General features: G+C 33.7%; 1 protein-coding gene across 5 annotated transcripts in view; it reads left to right on the top strand.

The window, feature by feature from the left end:
• The window catches only part of LOC105203442 (protein spire), a 330,825-nt gene that overhangs the window by 293,741 nt on the left and 15,316 nt on the right, over positions 1 to 21,768 (top strand). For all 5 annotated transcript variants that reach the window (XM_039455090.1, XM_039455089.1, XM_039455093.1 and 2 more), the window contains one exon: positions 6,845 to 7,093. In XM_039455090.1, the coding sequence (XP_039311024.1) occupies positions 6,845 to 7,093 (249 nt within the window). The remainder of the gene's footprint in view (positions 1 to 6,844; positions 7,094 to 21,768) is intronic.

Below are 21,768 nucleotides of genomic sequence, written 5' to 3'. Positions count from 1 at the left end.
TTACGGCACTGGAGTGCTTAATTGCGCGGTCGTCGGCCCGCGTGAAACTAAGAGAACGATCACAATGTATTCGCGGCGTACTTAATATCTAAACACTTAGAAGAAACGGATTTTAGAAACTCTGGAAACAGACGGACACGTGTTATGCGCTATGCGCTCGGAGGTAGCAATCGGGGTTGTTCGGTTAAACAATCATCGGTTCCGCGGACAAGAAAATATAATTCGCGGGGTCACTTAATATTAAAGAACAGACTCGGATAGTTATAGCAACAGACGGACAGGCATTATGCGCCAGGCGCTCGGAAGCAATGATCGGAGTTGCCGTGAAGCGGCTAACTTAACTTACGGTTAAACGGGCCGTGATTGGCCCGCGCGACGGACGGTCGCGATCGCGGAATCGGCAGTGCGCGGTGCAGCGGACAGTTCCGCGATACGCGAGAGCGGTCGACGGTAGAGACCTAAGCGGTCTCTCCCTGCGGAGTGTTGTCACCCCGTAGGGAACAGGTTTGCGGAATGAGCCGGAGGACGGCGTCGAGCATTCTCGACGACGGTGCTGGTCTCGAGAATCCCCGAGAACGGAATTGCGGGACGGACGGTTCCTATTGGCCGAGAATACCCAGCCGCGGAAACGACGAGTATTCCCGTCGCGGACGGAGGATGGGATCGGCCGAGTATTCCCAGCCGTTAGGACCGACGAGTATGCCCGTCGCGAGAAAGTTAGAACGAGAATGCCCGTTCCCGAGGAAGTGCTTGAGAATGCCCAAGCTAAGGAGCGTCGAGAATACCCGGCGCAGGAGCGGAGTAGGTTTGAGATCGGTGGCTCGGAGTGATCTGATCTCTGCTGCCCGCTGCCGGCTTATATAGCGGTCCGCGCGGTCGCAAGTACCAATCAGCGCGCGCGGTTGGGCCGGCCGGAGTAGGAACGCTTGCCGAACGCGGCACGCATGGTGGCGCGTGATCGCGGCAATCTTAGCTAAGCGCGTGCACGTGCTTAGTCTTACGCGTTGCGTTCGGCGTTTGGACCGGAGTGGTGGCGCGGCGGAGGGACGTAACGTTACATCTGTTTTAAAAATATAAATTCTCTGTTTCAAAACACAAATTTTTTGCTTTAAAAACATAAATTCTCTGCTTTAAGAATACAAAAATTAGATAAGAAAATAATTTGTGTTTTTAAAGTAAGGAATTTGTGTAATTTTAGCAGAGAATATTTTATTCACATATGTGTTTCAAATTTGTGCACTTTTTGCATGCGTACGTGGCAATAGGACATACTTGTGTCACTGCATTTTGCTGATATGACAAGTTTTCTAACTTTAATATTCGTTAACTTTAATAATTATAATATCTCGCTTCTTGAGGCAGGACGACATATTTTGTGTGCCAGATTCGTTTGTTTTGTGTAAAAATGCATTGAATGAGACTAATTTTGTCAAAATTGGAGGTGGTAGGAGTACCGTATTAAGTATGATTTCTATTTATTCAAATTACGGATTTTTTCTAGTATAAAAATTAATTTGTAATAAAGTAGTAAAAATAATAAATATTTTATTTCTAAAAGTTACGGTTTGATGTTATATAGAATAGTATTCCATTTTCCCTACAATATTACTTTTCCGAGATTCCGTTTTTGGAAGTTCTGACTGACATCGCACCCGCCTTTCATTCTCTCTTTCGATGATTCTCAATATCTCGTTCTTTCACTCTCTCACTCGGTCCATGCAACGAAAAGCAATGTGCACTGTCTTGTTCGTTCTTCCATTTTCTTGCTCGGTCGCTTTCTCGATATCATTCGTTCTTTCACTTTTTCATTCGTTTCTTTAGTTTCTTGCTTGATCGTTCTCTCGATTGGTTCAAACAGCTGCCATGAATAACTGTGTAAAGGCCGCGACACAAGCTTTTGCATAGCTACATAACCATATGCATAAGGAAATTGATTGATCCGCACATGCATAAGGAAATGGACCAATTAATTTCTTTATGCATACGGTTATGCAGCTATGCAAAAGCTTGTGTCGCGGCCTTAACCTCATGTTATGTACACCCAAGAATTTTGATTCTGTCCATGGGGAAATTTTCCAAACTGAGAAGTCACCACTTTCTACATACTCGCAGTTCATAATTAATGAAACGACTAGAACTTATTGGTCGTTACGTTAATCATGAACTGTAAATATGTAGACAGATAGCGACTTCTCAGTTTGGAAAATTTCCCCATGGACAGAATTAAAGTCCTTGGGTGTATATTCGGGACCGGGTCGATTGTGTATTATGTAACTAGAGTGAAAATGACAAAAGTGAATAAATTTACTAAATTATTTATAATTTTATTGGTCAACACCTAGTGAATCTGCTTACTTTTGTAATTTTCACTTTAGTTACATGATACAGAATCGACCCCCAAATCCTTCTCTATGGGTTACGATATAATAATGTAGCGTGTGTTAGTAGTTAAGCCAGCGCTTGACGTTCGGACATATAGAAATATAGGATCATTATGTAATCACGTATTTTCCCTACTAATAAATACATTAGTGATTCACATACAATTATCCATCATTTATTAATCCACGACACCTTATAAGAGTGCATTTTGACAGACATTTCGCTTGTCATAAGCATTATGAATGCGTCTTGGCGGATACTCGCGAGGCTGAAATTTAAAACTGAAAATTGAAATCGTCAAAGTAACACTTTTTACAAACTCGCCCTCGAAAACTTAGGATTGATTGAAACGATTTTGATAATTATTTATTATAGAATAATTATTTAGAATCATTTGATGTGCTTTTGCTTGAAATGAAAGAAAAAGAAAAAATGTCGGACTGCCCCGCGAACCAAGATATCATGATTGCAACCGTTAAAGTTGATTGCACAGATTAGAAAACCTGTCAGTTCGACGTACTGTAACGAACTGAGCATGCGCCGTACGAGAAAAAGTGTGCAAAATATGAAATTATACTGTTTTAATTGGGTGTTTTAAAAATACCTAACACTGAATACGTTACGAGATTCCTTACATAAAAATGAGTAATAAATAGGCGTAATTCAAGGGAGTGTAACTTTGTCAAAAATGATCGTAAAAAAATTTAAAGAAAAGCATTTTGAAGCTTGAAATCTTTAGTTTTGAAATTGATAAGTCATTAAACGATTTATAGATTTACGAAGTTACGCAGATTTAAATGGAGATGCGTCAAATCTCAAAATATTTTACCAACTTTGCAAAGCTCCACGATGCAAAATAAAAATTGCACGCAAATGCGGTTTACAGCATTCAAAAGTGTAGATCTTTACCTTTAATTTACGTTTTTGATGAGCGTTGTACGATTTTTTTTCACTGAGTTAGGCAACACTGAAGCAAAAATGGTCTCTTTTTCTTGAATTTCTTCCTTTACTTCCTAGAAACTGTAAAAGAAACTTTGAGAAAAATCAACTTAAATAATTGAAAGGTTTCGCCCTTTAAAATGAGCCCTGGAAGATCGTTTTATACTTTTTTTTTTTTACGAAGTTCAAATATCGACTTCAGCAAAGATTAAGTGAGCGTTCAACAGCAAAATTAAAAGATCACCTACAGTTACTCTCCAAAAAGTGTATAACATGATAAATCAACAAGAATGATAAATCAAATGTTTTAAAACGCATTTTACAGCTTAATTTTTCTACATACAATTTTAATATCGACTTTGAAAACGTATACTGATTTTTTAAGGAGCTACATGGATAAAAATAAAGATGCGGAAAAATTTATTATGTATTTTGCGAGTTTATTTGATGTGAATTAAAAATTACACACGTTTGCAAATGCGATTTACAGCATTTGTAAGCGTGAATCTTTACCTTTAATTTGCGTTCTTATTGAGCGTTGTACGATTTTCATTCACTGAATTATACAACATTGAAGCAAAAGAGGCCATTTTTGCTTCAGTGTTGTCTCACTCAGTGAAAAAAAATCGTACAATGCTCATCAAAAACGCAAGTTAAATGTAAAAATACACTTTTTTGAATGCTGTAAACCGCATTTGTGTGCAATTTTTATTTTGCGTTGTGAAGCTTTGTAAAGTTTGTAAAATATTTTGAGATTTAACACATCCCCATTTAAATTTGCGTAACTTTGTAAATCTGTAAATTGTTTAATGACTTATCAATTTCAAAACTAGAGATTTTAAGTTTCAAAATGCTTTTCTTTAAATTTTTTTACGATCATTTTTGACAAAGTTACACTCTCGTGAATTACGTCTATTTTTCAGAGTCAGAATAGGTATTCATATTATTTTGTTCAACGCTGTACATTTGTAATGGTATTTTAATTATGGAAAAAGAATTTTAATACTTTATTTATGGAAAAGAAATTTTTATATCTGCTATTAGAAAAATAGCTGATGAAAATTGATCGGAATACTTATTTTAGCATTCCCTTAAAAATCAGCAAATGATCATGCATAAGTACATTCAATATTGATACAGAAAGTAATAAAAAATTTATAGATATTAATAAAGAAGATTATAGAAAAAATATAGAAAATAATTGAGAATGTATCATACATACGGTCTTTGCAAAGTAAATTGAAATTGGAAATTATGTTAACATTTATATTTTAAATGAACACTATATACATATGAACGTGTGTGAATATATTATAGTTTTATTTATATATTTTTATTGTTTATCTATTTTATTTGTTATTAAAATTAAATTATTTTACAAAATAATGATCAAAATTTCAATTTTTGTAAATGTTTTTAGTACTCGAGATAATTTATGCAAAATTTCATTGTAATTCTGAACATTGTTGTATAAATAAATCAACAAAAATATTTTGTTTATTTACAGAAAAATTAATTGCTGTAGCGCAATAAAACTTTAAATCATCTTCAATATAAGTACTTAATAAAATTAGTTCATCGCTATTATTTCTGAATTACATTTTTATACTTTATTCACTGAGAAAAATTGAAACTACTCTGACGAAAACTTGTTTGCTTTGCGCAGGCTCCGCCTGCAGGATGGCTGAAAAGTTACCTTCTCTTTTGCTCACACAGCCTGTATAGACTTGTAATGCTAATAGGTTCAAGCGTGTAGCATCAGAACATATTGTACAATTGTTTATTCAAAAAATAGTATCGTCAAACGATTTAATTTTATATGTATTTTTGAGAGAAGTGTAAACTAACTATTTTGATGGAAGAAGAATTAGATGTCGAAGTGTTTCATCTCCTGTGAAGAAAAACAAAAAAAGCCAGGATAAACAATGACGAATAAGAATTAATAGTGTGTTTATAGCATATCGGAAATTGTAGTTTTAAAGTTTAAAGTGTCCTTTTCAGTATGAGTTCACACTATTAGAAAAATATTTGAAATTAATAAATTATATAAATAATCATTAGTAAATACTTTTTGATAATCTAAGCCCGGGCTCTAACATGTCATATTTACGTATACTAGGTAGCGTGCTTTATTCTGTCCACTATGCTGTTTATGTGCGTAGATTAATTTGGTTTCTCTTAATAAATGGAGTATACTATATTAGAGCATATTTTTACTTTTTGTTGAAATAATTTTTATTCAGATAGAAAATTACCACTAAATTTTTGTATTACTTTCAAGTGTAGTATAAAACATCTAATACAAATAATTTTAATCTAATTTTTTTATAATATTTGTATTGTTTTGAAAATATTCTATTTAAAGTTTACCAGAATTGTTAGCGAATCAGAAAAAATATTTTTTGATTTTTTGCTGTTTTTGTAATAACTATTTGGAAAAATTTCTTGACCGAAAACTGAAAGACTCATTAACATTCTTTTGAAATAATATAGTACATGTTATTCTTAAAACAGTAAAAAGTATAAAAGATAATAAATCAATATAAGGATATTGTGACAGTTTTTGTCGTTCAAACGTTATATAAATTATGTTACATGTAGATATAAGACATAAAATTATATACAATATGACAATTAAGTTCCCGGAAAGAGGCCATTAAAAAACATACACAATACATAAAAGAAATATTTATTATTTTTATCTAATATAGTTCCCAGCCGCTTCTGTACATTATTTATTTCGCTTCTATAATGAATTGAATACCCGAGAAAACCTTTTCATTGGAATCAATTCTTTTATTATAGTTTTTTGGATTCACGAATTTCGTCCCTTTTATCGCAATTTTTAATTTAGGAAATCACTAAAGTTAGGTGGTGCTAGATCCAATGAGTATGGTGGATGGGATAAAACGAGGATTATCTTTGCCAAAAACTTGGAGACAACGATCGAAGAATGTGCTAGAGCATTATCATTTAGTACAAATTAGGACTTTTTTTAAATCAGATTTAATACGATGAATTCAATCAATTAGTTTGGTCTTTAACCAAAATTTTTGAATCACTTTCATTAATTTTTTTTAGAGAATTGAAAGATGGTCTTTTTATTCATTGCCTTCTAGCAACTTTTTTTCCTTTTTTGAACTTTTTATGCCATTCAAACGTAGTTGTTTTTGATAAACATTTTTTACCATATGCAATATACTTTAAATATTTCAAATATTTTAATAGTTATTTAATAGTTATTTAATAGTTATTTTTTCTAATTTTATACAAAATTTAATTACTGTTTTTTGTTCCATTTTATAACCTTAAGCACAACAAAATACAAACCTTATCCTTACCGCAACAATTGTAACTTTTGAATGCGGCAACCAAAAAGATTAAAACTTGCACAACATATAAATAAATATTTTGTCTAATTAGTACCATCTATCTCGTTAGTAATATTGCTTTAGTTTTCATCCGGAAATTTAATTGTCACACTGTATATGCAGATGCACTCAACTGTAATCATGTTTTGCAGAAGGCGACGTTTGGAGACATGCTGTTGGACGAGAGGCTATCGTTAACATTAGACGAGATTGTGCACATTCGTAGCGTGCTTACAAAAGCCGAATTAGAGTCTCTTCCCGTTGAAGGGCGCGTAAAAGAGGACGTGGAGAAAAGACGCGTTTGTTTTCTTTGCCTGAAAACGCGCTTTGGTCTACTGGGTCCTTGGGGACAACGTTGTCGCCTATGCAAGAGAACCGTCTGCGTGAAATGTTACTCGAAAGTTAGTATATATGATTTTTATATTAATATAAATTATGATTATAACACATTGAACAAGAGTACACACATTTGTAATTTGAGCTACAACTACACTTATAAGATCAATTACCAATTAATTAACAAAAAATGTTTAGAGATATAGTTTTCGAGATATAAATTGCATTTTAATTAGTAGTTAATTTAATTCAGTTTATTTTTTAAACCATTAATTATTAAATAAGTAAATATAATTGTCAATGCAAACCTACGTGATTCTTAGAACGTACAATAAAAGAACATCAACTCTTCCAAGTTAATTATCATTAGGTATATTAATAATAGTGTATAAATGTTTTGATTTAAGATTGAATTTTTTTCTGTGTAATATATAATCAGCAAAAAGAAGTTTTGTGAAATTTCTTGTTTTTTGTCACAACAATGTCCATGTAAGCCAATTAATAACAAGGTCGAAGTTAGGCTATATCGTTAAAACAAACAATTTATCTTAAAACGGTCTTAATATTGATGCGTCCGCCAAAGACAGGCCCGCAATACGGTTCACTCGCGCACTCTTATTCATACATGCACTAAGAAATTAGTCGACTCATTTATAAAAGAATTCTTCTTTAGTTCGAAACGTGTCACTAGATGAAAACAAGATCCAGAACGAACGAACAGAAACAGAACACAACGATCTCTGATCGTCAAACAACGCAGCTTCGTTCACGCGCCGGACCTCCAATACCGGGCGTAACACAACTTCCCTTTTTCAAAGTTGTCCCGACAACTAACTCCGAGGGTTTTTAAAAAGGTCTTCATTTTGTGTCTTGTGCGTTTGTTACTTCGTTTTTCGGACAAGGGGGGGGGGGGAATAAACTTTTCAAGAACCCATTGCCAAAAAAGCTCTTCAAGTCCTCGTCTCGGCATTTGCCCTATGGCCCACAGGAAAACCTTGGATCCAAAAACCGGGCGAGACGGTTTTCTTAAAAGAATAAGGCGATCTTCCACAAGAAGTACATCGTTACGAATAGGTTTCAAAACTAAAAAAGAAAACAAAAATCCGACGAGTACTCAATTTAAAATAACAAAAACCTTGCAAGAGAAAAACTTTGTGACGATGCACCCCGTAGCAAGCATCGTCCCGGCAAATATCAGCCGGAAAGGCCGCCGGGCCATAACCGGAGGTACCACGGGTACCCATTTTTAAGTTCAAACACAGAAATACCGGCAAGCATCGCCAGAAGAGACGAGCCGAGCCATTGCACGCGCTAAGTCGGTGCGCACGCGCACTCGGAAGACACGCGGTTTTTCCTACCCCGACGACTCCGCTGTCAAGCGCCGAAAAATAACGGAGGCGAGCGGAGTCGCCCGGTATAAATAGGGCCTTCACGCCGAGAAACGACGACTCCGTCACTAGCCAGCATTCCGAAAGCAATCCGCTGCGTCTGTAACACTCCGCTCCTGAAATCGGAACAACGATCGAAGAGTGCTTAGCCGCGGCGAGAGATTACTCCGTCTCTGACACTGATCCTTCCTGAACACACAGCTGTCCGAAAATCGAGAACCCGCTCAAAACCAAGAGTCTGGGTCAGCGAGCCGGTCCCCGATTACCAGGAGACTGACTTCCTTGCCTTGCAACACCCACCAAAATTGCGACCGCCGTGTTCGGGGTCCCGGATAAAGTTTACTTGACGGAGTGCCGCGCATCCAGCTCTGCGACGATCTCGTCGCGACCTCCATATTGCGCGGAAATTTGGCGCGCCCGCGATAACCACGGCACAAAGGCTAGCCCGCGGACCGTACAGTGAAACCACGTCCACCGCGTCGCAAACCTGTCGCGAACCTTACTCTACGGCACGCCGGCCGTAGACCGCGCCCGCGCTCCTACGAAACCGCGCGTAAACAGAGATACTTTTGTGATTTCTAGTAGCATCGTAGCCTATCTATCTATCTAAATATATACACACATATGTATGTATGTATATATATATATATATATATATATATATATATATATATATAGATAATATATAGATATATCGTATACATATTGTCCATTTCGCAAATTAGCCAAATACATGTAAATATATCCAAGTAATACTATGCGTGTAGTATGTTAACCGCACCGCCGGCCTTCCTTTCTCTCGTGTCGAACCATTTTTGCAGTCTAGCACCGAAAACTCGACGAGTTGATCCGTGCGCGGAAAATCAGTAAATTACAATTTTAATAAAAGATTTTAATCAAACGATTTCCTACTCTACCTTGGGCTTCTGCCACAGGTTACCGAGCATCATCCCCATTATTCTCAAACATCTTAACGACTTCTTGCTCTATCCCAGGTCTCTGTTATGGGTTACCGAGCGCCGTCCTCATCATTCTTAAACATCTCAACGACTTCTTGCTCTACCCCGGGCTCTTACCACGGGTTACCGAGCGTTGTCTTCCGTGATTCGGACCAAAATGACGATTTCTTGCTCTACCTTGGGCTCCTGTCGCAGGTTACCGAGCATCGTACTCTTCTGTAATCACAATTCTTTCGATGATTTTTTGCTCTATCCTGGGCTCTTGCCACAGGTTACCGAGCGTCGTCTATTCCATTCTAAAAAAAAAAGAAATAACATCTTTTGGAAAGAAAAAAAGGTCTCAGATCTCTACGGACTCGAACTCTCTCAACCACCCCCAAATTAAATTTCTTCCTTTTTGTAAAAGAAGCTAACTTATCCGAATTGACTATTCTATTTCTATGTCTGGAAGATTTTCTAATACAGAAAACAGCATCACTCAATTTTTTAACAATCACGAAAGGCCTCTCCCAATGACTTTGCAACTTAAGAACTTTTTCTAACCTTTCTTGTGGATTGTACAACCAAACCTTCTGACCTTTCTCAAATTGAGTATTTCTAGCTTTCCTATCATAATGACATTTAACTGCTTCAGCTCTATCATTTACATGAAGCCGTGCCTGAGCATGAATTTTAAACAATTTTTCTTTTAAATTACGAGTAGAATTTTCCTAAATTTCTTCTTTTTTACAAGGAGGGCGACCACGAAGGAGATTTAAAGATAAAAAAAGTTCACGCCCCAAATACATTTTGGAAGAAGAAAATCTATTAACCTCATGTTTAGAAGAACGATATGATAAAAGAAACAAAGAAATCGATCTCAATCTTTCTGGTTTTTGGAAATAAATTTAGCTAAATAATTCAAAATAGTCAAATGCTGTCTTTCTACCTGACCATTAGATTGCGGATGTAAAGGTGTTATTCTAGTTTTCTTAGCTCCTAAAAGAAAAAAGATTTCTTGTTTAGAGAGTTAAAATAATTGGGATTTAAAATTCCTTCTCTGATCGGTATGAATCTCTAGAGGAACACCATGTCTTGAGACTACTTATTCTATAAAAGCTTTTGCAACAAAAGAAGCCCTTTTATTCCTCAGAGGAATGGTCTCCGACCACTTTGAGAAACAATCCACTATCACCAACAAATATTTGTTTCCCGAAAAAGTAAGAGGAAGTGGTACAAGGATATCCATCTGGACCCTCTCGAAAGGAGCTCCATTATTATAAATTTGTAAAGGAGATTTTTCTTGATCAAAAGACCTTTTTTTTCCTACACAGATTTTACACGACCTATACCAATTTTCCACATCTCTTTTACAAGTAGTCCAATAAAATCTTTTCGTTATTTTCTCTAAAGTTTTATTAATGCCGAAACGTCCTCCAGTAGAAGAATCATGTGCCTTTTCTAAAATCCGTTTAATTTCCCCTCGCGGAACAACAATCTGAAACACTTCAGTTTTCAAATTTGAACCAACCATTTTCTGTAAAGAATTCTATTTTTAACAATAAGAGCATACAATTGAGCTCAATAAATTTTTGCTGAACTCTCTAAACAAAAAATTTTTTGTAAAGAAGGATGCCTCTCGATTTCTTTTTCTCGTAAAATGATTGCAATAGCCTGAGCATTCAATTGTTGCTTACGTAGTTTTTTAAAATGACTTTCTTCAAAAACTATCCGACGAACTACATCAGAAGGATCTTTATTTTCTTTTAATTCCACTTTAAAGCAATAATTGCATTTATTTCCCGCGCAAGGTCTTCTAGATAGACCGTCTGCATTTTTATGCGCAACTCCCTTTTGATGTAACACTTCAAAATCATACTGCTGAAGGCGTTCTAATCAACGTGCTAATTGCCCTTCCAATTTTTTAAAAGACATAAGCCAACGAAGTAAAATATGATCCGTTCTAACTAAAAACTTCCGCCCATATAAATACTGATGAAATGACTTAATAGGGTCAACCACAGCTAAAAGCTCCCGCCGAGCCACACAGTAATTTCTTTCCGTTTTGCTAAGAACTCGGAAAAAGTAAGCGATTACTTTTTCTACTCTAGAATTCTTCTTTAATTCGAAACGTGTTACAAGATTAAAACTAGATCCAGAACGAACGAACAGAAACAGAACACAACGATCTCCGATCGTCAAACAACGCAGCTCCGTTCACGCGCCGGACCTCCAATACCGGGCGTAACAATAGTATTAATTTCATACAAGACAATTAATCATATAACTATCAGTTTACACAAACGAATAATGAAATTAAATTTAACTTATATTGATCAAAGAGAAAACGGCCTCAAGATTGACAAAGAACAAAGCTATGTAACAATAATGATCACAAAGGTATTCAGTGTAACAATTTGCATGATTTTTTTAAATACTTCCGATAATCATAAAAAAAATTAAAAGGTGAATATCTATTTATTTGGCTAGAAATATAGAGTAAGGTGAGGTACATTGTGACACGGGGCATTATGTGACAGCAGTTTTTTTTTTTAAATGCATTGAGCATATTCGAACGTTATCACATACAAAAGAAAAACGTCACGACAAAAAAATTACTTTGAGTTTCAGAAGTCTGTGAAAAAATTATGATGGCGAGATTAATATAAAAATATCTATTAGACTGAAAATTTGTTTTTCAGTTTATAGTTTTGTTTGTCAAGACAAGGCATTTTTTTGGCGGCATAAGTGTATACGGCTATACTGTTATAAGATAATGTTTAGAGATTTAAGGCTGATTATGTTAATACAAGTTTTATGTTACTGACGTTACTGTTTACGTGAAGTTAAGTGGCGAGTATTTCCTTGGAGCAATTGACATATAACAGTAATTCTTGAGGTACATCATGACATGTTTATTTTTGTTTATTACTCTTATTTCACGCAAGTTTGACTTTGTCGAACATAACCAAAAAAATATCACTCTTATTTACTCTTTTATTATTCTTTGCTATTGATTATTAGCTAAGCATGGATCAACATAGACAAAAAAAGACAAATAGAGTCCATGATGAAGAGAAGTTGAGAAAAGCCATAAAAGCAGTAAGAAAGACATTTAAAAACCAAAGATATTTAAAAAGAAACCCCTATAACCATTTCTGCAACTGCAAAGATTGATAACAGATTTTGGTCCACATATGGTCCACATACATTGGTATTTCCGATACTGTTAGCAGATTTGTACCAAATATACTACAACCTTGTTGGCAGAGTATATGACAAATTGCCGTTGAAAAGCAAACAAATCTGTTGAAAGTTTTGACGACAAATTTATAACAAATATTAAACAAGTTTGCTATTGCAAAAATGTTAGCAATTTTCACGCAAAAATGCAATATTATCCCTTTGTCAAAATACACGACAGATTGGAAGTTGATAGTAGACAGATCTGTTGTATGTATGATTGACAAATTGATGGCAGATAGTAGCCTGTGGCAAGCTAGCTATTACGAAAATGTCAGCGTTTATCATACAAGAATGCAACATTAATTGAGTTCCGTAAAGCGCCTAATGCGCATGACATAATCCTTGTTGATCAGCAAAAGTTAAACAAAGATAAAATGTTACGTTACGCACATCATGCTCTTTTCAAAAAATTCGGCCATTATTTTTTTGTCAAAACAATTATGCAACTAATTTGTTTATAATAATTATAACAACTATAACAATTAAGAAAGCGTCATTTATGTTTCTTTAGTAATTTTTCCCGCTGAATCGATTGGTGCAATCAGTTTTCCTCTACAGTTATTTATAACAATTAATTGCAAAATTGACTTTTGCAACGTGCTCTTTACGTCAATAATGTTTTATTATGCTTCGATACTATTTTTAATTGTTATTTTTTGACTGATCTGGCTATGCGCAGGAAAAGATTTTAATTATTTATATAGTTTATATTAAAAATATCTAAGGCTAAATATTCATAGGGTTAGTGATAGTGTTCGCGCGTATTAAAAACGCAAGTTTCTTTCGGTTCAATTCAGATTTACTTCAAATATAACTTTTTATTAACGATATTACATGTGTACGATTAGCTCAGTGTTAGCGTGTTAGGTTGTTATTCCGAAATCCTAGGTTCGAATCCCGCCGGCGCCGACGTTTTTGATGCGTTTTCAAAAATTTATAAAATAATGCGTAATTATAATGAGTGAATTAAAATGTTATATGTGAAACAGTGGATACAGATTAAGCTATAAGAATAATAAAATCTGTAAAAAAAATTAAATTTTTTTATTGGTCTTGGAAACATCAGATTTGATTTGGTGTCATTCTGTCAGCACGTTTGAAAACAGATTTGGTTTGTATTTTGCATTATTTTGTCAACGCATTTGATAACAGATTTGGTTTGTGTTTGATGCCATTTTGTTATCACATTATTATTATTAAATTTGTTCTGGTATTGGTTTCAATTTGACTTTAAATATATTCGTGAGATTTGTTTTACATTGGGCATCCTAATGTGGACACAGTAGGATACGGTTTTGGTACAAAATTCCGCTGGAATTTGGTGCCAATTTGATATCCTTTTGCGTACAAAATGTTTGCTGGGAAGAAAGATTTTCTTCAAAAAGATATTTTAATTAATATATTATTTTAATCTTTTAATATTTTAATATATTTTATTTAGGTTTAACAAAGAAAGTACTTAATATAAACTCGTTAAATTATTAATTTTTTAATACTTAGGCTATTTACCCCGTCAGCCAAACGTGAACAAATAGATTATTCGGAGAGTCTGCTATCACTTTTTGTTACCAGAAAGGCAACAGATTTCACACAGACTCTGCAATATCTGCGGTGTCAGCAAACTGCTGTCAGAAATAGGACAGAAACTGTTGGCATTTAATTTTAGCAGAAATCGAGCACATAGTGTTGACAGAACTGTTGTCAGATTGGCGGCAAAAATCAAGCATAACCTGCGCAACACAATCTAACGGCAGACTGGCAGCAGAAATCGAGCACCGCGTGCTGACAAGACCTGACATCAGATTGGCAGCAAAAAACGAGCCAAATCTACGCGACAATCTAACAGCAGACTGGCAGCACCACGCAAACACGCCGTGCTGCCAGCAGCTTATGTCACATATGCGACAGAATTAGAGCAAGACCTGCATAACACAATCTGACGGCAGATTGTTAGCACCAATCGAGCACCCTGTGCTAAGAGAACGTGACATCAGATTGACAGCACAATTCAAGCATAACCTGCGTAACATAATCTGACGGCAAACTGACATCACAAATCGAGCACCCCGTGCTGACAAGATCTGACGTCACGTTGACGCAGCACAAATCAAGCAAACCGTGCTGTTTTGCATATTAATTTTTAAACTGTGACGTAACTCTTCATGAATTTATTAAGGGCCTTTTCAGACAAACTTGCATAATTGCACGCATAAATAACATATGCATAAAGAAAGTGATTGATCCATTTTCTTATGCATTTGCTTAATTATTGGACAAATCAATTTCTTTATGCATATGTTCTGTCTGTTTCTGTTTGCATTTTATACGCCGCAATTTCTATCTGCACCTGTCCGTGATTGCGTATAGAAATCCTATTCGTATCTATCCGCATGTATTTGTCCAGATTTCTATCTGCATCTGCCCGCATATATAAAAATTAAAACCCGTTCCTGGCCATAGTCTGACTAACAAAAATATTCAAAAAAATTGGAATTGGAAATAGGACTAAAGCATGAAAAAACATTACTGATGTAAAAAAAACTTTTCAAAACTCAATTTTGCAATTAATTGGTATAAACAAACTACTAAAAATTGACTGTAGAGAAAAACTGATTACTCCAATCGATTCTACGGGAAAAATTACTAAAGGAACGTTGCAAAAATAAATTTTGCAATTAATTTGTTTATAACAATTAAGAAAGTGTTATATATGTTTTTTGAGTCAGTTTTCCCAAAACAGTTGGAGGCATTGGATATCAATTATAAATCTTTCTGTACAGATCTGCAGTTTCTTTGCAATATTTGCCAAATTTAATAGAATCGATTTCAAAACCGGAAGAAATAACTTTCAACAAAGTGGAAAATCGATCGATAAGATCTTCGTTAACTCCAGTAATTTGACTGGACACTGTTGGATCTTGGAAGAATCTACGAGCAGTGTTACCGTCATTCGTATTTCCACTCCCTTGCTTTGGAATATCAACAATTAATCCCAATCGCTGCCGGAGCTGATTTTGAATGAAATTTTTCCGTTTCTCAAATTCTATTTTATCATTTCCCGTAATGCGCCATTTTTTTAGAGTGATTCTATATGCAATATGAATCAGACACTCGAAACATCGTATCAAGCAATGAAGTGGAGAGATACCAAATGATAGAGCAAATTCATCTACATGATGATTGGATACATCAAACTGTTTCAGATCTTTGATTGTTGCTTTGCAAATGTAACATGTCATGCTGGAGGTGTCCTTCAACGCGTTCCACACTTTTCCGTCAGCCATGGTCAATACCATTTTGAAATTCACCATTATTTCAAATGGTTCTTCCAACTTCAACGGAAACAATTGTTTTATCTGTAAAGTTACATATTCTTCTTCAGTTTTAATAACAGTCACAGTTTCTTTCAGAAACTGAAAACGCAAAGGCCTGCAATATCTTACTGAAGATGGACGAGGATTGCTCCACAATACGGACATGTTCCCATTTGGAGATGCGTATCTAAGTTGCAATGTAACGATCCATGTAGCGAAAAGATTGCGATCTGAAACTTCCAAACCGGAAGAAGTGTTTTGCTTATATTGCGATTGTCCCTATGAACCGTCAAAGCCCCATTTTACGATCAATTCAAGTCTTTGTATTGATGTATCCGATGAAATTAAAACTGTTTGTAGCAAACGAGAAGCAGTATGATTCAAAAGAGACTGCAAAGAAACTTCTGCAGAATTCTCAGTAATTTTAATTCCGTCAGGATAGCATCGCTTTTTTGCCCCAAAAATCCGTTTATAACTGGGATATAAATTACTTCCCATCTCCTTTGCCTGCAAACGAATCAAATTATATTGGTTTTTCGTCAATTCGCCTTCTATTAATAATGATAATGCCTGGTCTTCTGAATATTGGCATTTCTCAGGTTCTTTTGGAATAGATCTAGATGATATAATGTCAGCGACGAATTTGCAATTTGCTTTTTACCCGCCTTACGTAATCCCATAGTTGCAGTCGATGCGATTTGTTCGAGGGAATGAGACGATAACAATTCCGAACACTTTCGTCTTTTCGTTCTTTCGCTTGCATTTTCGAATGAAATTGTTGGACGTCCACTCCTATCGGTTGAAATAGACTTTGTAACTGTAGTTTCATTCTTACAGAGTAAAAGTACTGATTTTGGAACAATAAATTCTTTATCTAGCCATGACTTTGATTTTTTGACGAACTCGTCAGAACTTTTTCGTATTTTTGATCTTTTTTTTGTAATCATATCGAGAAAGAAAGAAATATATTTATTTAGATCCTTCTCAGCAGAAGACGAACATTCCGAAAGACCTAATTTATTTAAAATAAAGCTTTTCAAAAATTCGCTGTGGAAAGGCGGTTGAATTTCCTTTATTGCTTCATATAATTCTAATCGTGTGAAAGAAACCATGTTTTGATATTGGTTATTAATTTATTGGGTTTTAATTTTAAGAAGAAAGATATCGAACAAAAATCTGAATAAATGTGAACAAAAGAATTTTAATAAATTTGTGGAAAAAGTATTGAGTAATATAGAAATAATAATACAATATTATATAACGCAGGGAAGAATTAAATAATGCTGAAATATTATATACTGCAGGAAATCATCAGAATATCGTATTATTAGAACAGAGTAAACGCTCAAGAACAAGTACTTGAGCACGAGTGAAAAACTTCATATTTTGCAACAGATACTTATTCTGTAAGTGAGCATTTTTTAAATACGAGAAACACAACGCCGCGGTCCATCTATTGGCAGCGCCGCGTACTATTAACGGACGTCTGTCTTGCTGCGATGTAATTATTTCAAATTTATTACTTTTTCTCTGTAGAAATGAAACTTAAATTACAGAGTTTGCTTCTTTCGGTAAGTATGAGTATCCAACAATTCCATTCGAATATAGTTGCTATATAAATTAAAAATTTTAGCTAATTTTATAAATGAGTTAAAAATTGTAACATTCAAAATATGCTGAATATTTATACACTTATTTACATAATATTACACATTTTAACTTGTACATAATTTAATTTTTTCTAATTAAAACTGTGCAGCGCTTTAAATTGCATAAATAATTTATAAATTATTATAATTATTTATCTTTTATTGAAAAATTCCATAATTGTACATATGTAATGAAAATTGATACTCGGAAGAACGAAATACAGAAGTGTAATGAAACAGACTCTCATAAAATGAATAATTCCCCGTAAGGCGCCATGCATAGGAACACAAAATCTGCTGTATTTTGCAAAGCACTGGAAAGCGCTTGTTCTCCTTTTGCATATCATTTCTTATAAGTATTCTCTTCATGTAGAAAAAACCTCACCATGATGATTGATGATGATTTTTTTGTATAGTATAATATGTGATCTGTTTTGAATTTTATGTAGTGGCTGTAGAATCTTAATAATTGTAAATAATCTGTATATATTTAATAATGATATGAGTGATTTTTCGAAAGCTTATTAGTCGATAGATCAGAGAAAAAAATGTTTTAATGATCACTTCATTAATAACTGAATGATCGCTGAATATTTAGAATGATTATTTTAATTGCTTCAGCGATACTACGTAAGAAGCTATGTTTGATTGTGAATATTTCTTCCGAGCAATGATAAATATCATTAAAACTTTCATTTTCGTGTGCTTTTGTTTATTGGAAACTAAGAAAAAATATTTATCATAAAAAAATTTAAACTTAATATTTTTCATTTTTGGCCAGCTAGAATCGATTTGGTTCCATTGTGCGCCGGCGCCAATGCGTTTTTAAAAATTGTAAAATAATGCGTAATCGTAATTAGTAAAATAAAATATATGCAAATTAGATTAACCTATAATAAAAATAAGAATAATATCTGCAAGAAAACTAAAAAAAACTTTTTTATAATAAAAATTTTTGAAAATTTTAAATAAAAATTCTTGATTTTTGCTGCCAGCGTGACGTCAGAACTTGTCAGCACGTGCTCGATTTGTGCTAGCAGTCTGCCGTCAAATTGTGTTGCGCATGTCATGTTTGAATTCTGCCGCCTATCTGGCGTCACGTGCTGGCAGCACGGCGTGCTCGTCTGGTGCTGTCATTCTGCTGACATAAAATATCAACAGGTTCTGTTAACAGAACGTAAGCAGAATTTGAGATCAGTTGAGTTCAGTCTGTCAACACGTCGTGATCGAATCTGCCGCCAGCCTGCCGACACAGTGCTAACATTTTGCTGACTGGGTATATGTCTGCCAGTGAAAAAGTTTATTTTTAATATTAAAACAAAAAAGTTCAAAAATTTAAAACCTGTCTACTTAAAACTAAACTTGAATGTAACTAAACCTTAGCAGTGAGAAATTAAAAGAATGGTTGTCCTTGTAACATAAAACGTTCAGCTTCATCTACAAGAAATAATATTTCTTGTATAGACAAGGTCATATATTACGCTGTTACATGTACTGTGCATCAAATAAAATCAAACTATTCACTGCTTTATGTAAATAACATATAATAAAAGCAACAAGTTAAAAAAAAGTGCTTACGTGAATATAACTAAATTTCAAAAATTAATTCCTTACCAATGTAAAATAAAAAAAAAATGGAAGTCCTTGTAACAACAAATCTTCAGCTCTATCCACAGAAAATAATGTCTCTTGTATAGACAAAGTCATATATTACACTCTTAAGAGTGCTATGCATCAAATTTTCTAAGTGTTATAACATATAATTGACAAAGTGCAACATGCATGTGGTAACGAAGTAAAGCTAATTAGATCGAATGCGCGTTATTAAATCTGTTTTTGTCTTCTTATTCAATGCCTATTTTCTTTTTTTTTTATTGAAAATGATTTGTTTTCTTTCATCTGCCTCCGAGTCATAATTTTTTAACTCTAGCGTTAATGTAAATGTATATTTTGAATGAACTAATGTTTGAAACAAGTATCAAATGATTGAATAAATATGTAAAAATGATTCTAATACCTGTTGTACGTTTAATTTTATAAGTTGAGTCTTAAAGGTTTCAACGCTGTATGTTCTCTTTGGTTTTAGAAATTTGTAGCTGAATTAATTAATAAGTAAGTTAAGTACATTTTGAATTTTGTTTATTAAAGTTAATAAAGTTAAGTAAAACTTTTACCATGTATATAAAGTTCATGCACTGAATTAGTTAAAATAATCCATGATATTAAATATGCTTGCTGCGTTAAATTAAAAAATAAATTATCTTTTATAAGAGAGAATACATTTTATAAGAGGCTCAGAAACATTATTAAATATTAGGTAATACAGCGAGATTAACACACATTTTATTCAATTACAATTAACATTCATTTTGTAACATAGTGATTACATTCAACATCATGTATTATTTTAACTAATTTAGTGAACTTTATATACATTGTAAAAGTTATACTTAACTTTATTAATTTTAATAAACAGATTCAAAATGTATTTATCTTACTTATGAATTAATCCAGTTACAAATTTCTGAAATCAGACAATACGCAGCGTTGATGCCTCTAAAACTCAACTTGTAAAATTAAACGTACAACATCATCAAAATTATTTTTATATTTTTATTCAATCATTTGATACTTGTTTCAAACATTGGTTCATTCAAAATATACATTTACATTAATGCTAGAGTTAAAAAATTATGACTGGGAGGCAGATGTGAGAAAACAAATCATATTTTTAATGAAAAAAGGGAGATAAGCATTGAAAGGAAGTAGGAAGACAAAAGTAGATTTAATAATGCGCATTCAGTTTAATTAGCTTTGTTTTGTTAAATATTCATGTGCACTTTGTCAATCATAAATATTTGAAAAATCATAAACGCTTGAAAAATTTGATACGTAGCATTCATAAAAGTATAATATTGACTCTAGTTAATACAAAATGTATATTTTTAACTGTACGTATTTATTTATAGACTCACTCAACTCGTTTTTGCATAAAACAAATGAGTTTGGCAAAAAAAATTATCTGCCTTACGAATCGAGATTGATGACTATTCAGATTAGGAAACCTGTTACATGGGCAACATGAGGGCGGCATTAATACAATAATTACACGCGTGTGATCCATTCTGTGGCATGGCGTATAATTCTAGTACAGAATAGTATAAAAATTTGGCAATTATAGTATTTGCAGTACAGTAACTATTGTACATGTATGTGATCCGTCATATGTAATAATTTTGGGCGGAATTACACTAACCATATCGATTACAATATCCAGCTAGTGATTTTGTTTGTAAGGTTTTTCTTCTCATCTGTTAACCTCTTTCTCTTCTCGAATCCTTACGCTTTTCTATATCCACCCTTGTTCTTAATTTGTTTTTTTTATAACTCTTTTTTTTATCATGTACTCTCCAGCTTATTCCCAACAACCATCTCAAGTATTTCTCTTGTGTTTTTTCCATTTGCTTTCTCTCCCTTCATCTCCAGAGTTTAACCTTATATTCTATCACTGTCTACACGTCTACCAATGCATCGAATAGCTTCCTTTTTCTTACTTTCTACACCTGCCCCATCATCACTATTCCCCTCTTTACCCTGTTTATAATCTGCTGTTAAAGGTTTATGAAATTTTACTTCAATTGCTTATTAATTTATCATTCAAGTAATAAAACTGATTTAGAACACGTATTAATATAATGTATTTAACATTGAACTAATCATACATTCAAGGTAAGAAAAAGATGTTATAATCATGATCTCTGGAGATTATTAACAACATTAAATAAGAATCAACATAATATTAATCAAAATGATATTCTTAATAAATAGAATAAACTTATCTGTATTGTACTATTATCCATTAAACTATGTAAGGCCTTACATCTGCGTCAGCACATACGATTCACACACCACACCATTAATGATCATTAATTAATGAAAGGATCAAGAAAACAAAGTCAAGATGTTTTTCTTCTAATGATCTTCAATCTTTTTAATTACTACTTTCAAATATATAAATTTGTTGTAATTATTGATTATTCAACACCTGCTTCTCTTGGCTGCCATTCCTGTGAGAAATGTATCCCAAGTACTTAAATTTTTTTACTTCTTTCTTTTTTCTTCCTTTCTATTTCTATTTTATTTTTTTCTTTTGTCTTTTTCCCTTTACAAACCTTATCACTTTTGATTTTTTTTTACATTCCTCC

This window comes from Solenopsis invicta, chromosome 11 (assembly GCF_016802725.1).
Source record: "Solenopsis invicta isolate M01_SB chromosome 11, UNIL_Sinv_3.0, whole genome shotgun sequence".
NCBI lineage: Eukaryota > Metazoa > Arthropoda > Insecta > Hymenoptera > Formicidae > Solenopsis > Solenopsis invicta.
Note: the sequence above shows the minus strand (reverse complement) of the source record. Positions and strands in the feature narration are given on the sequence as shown.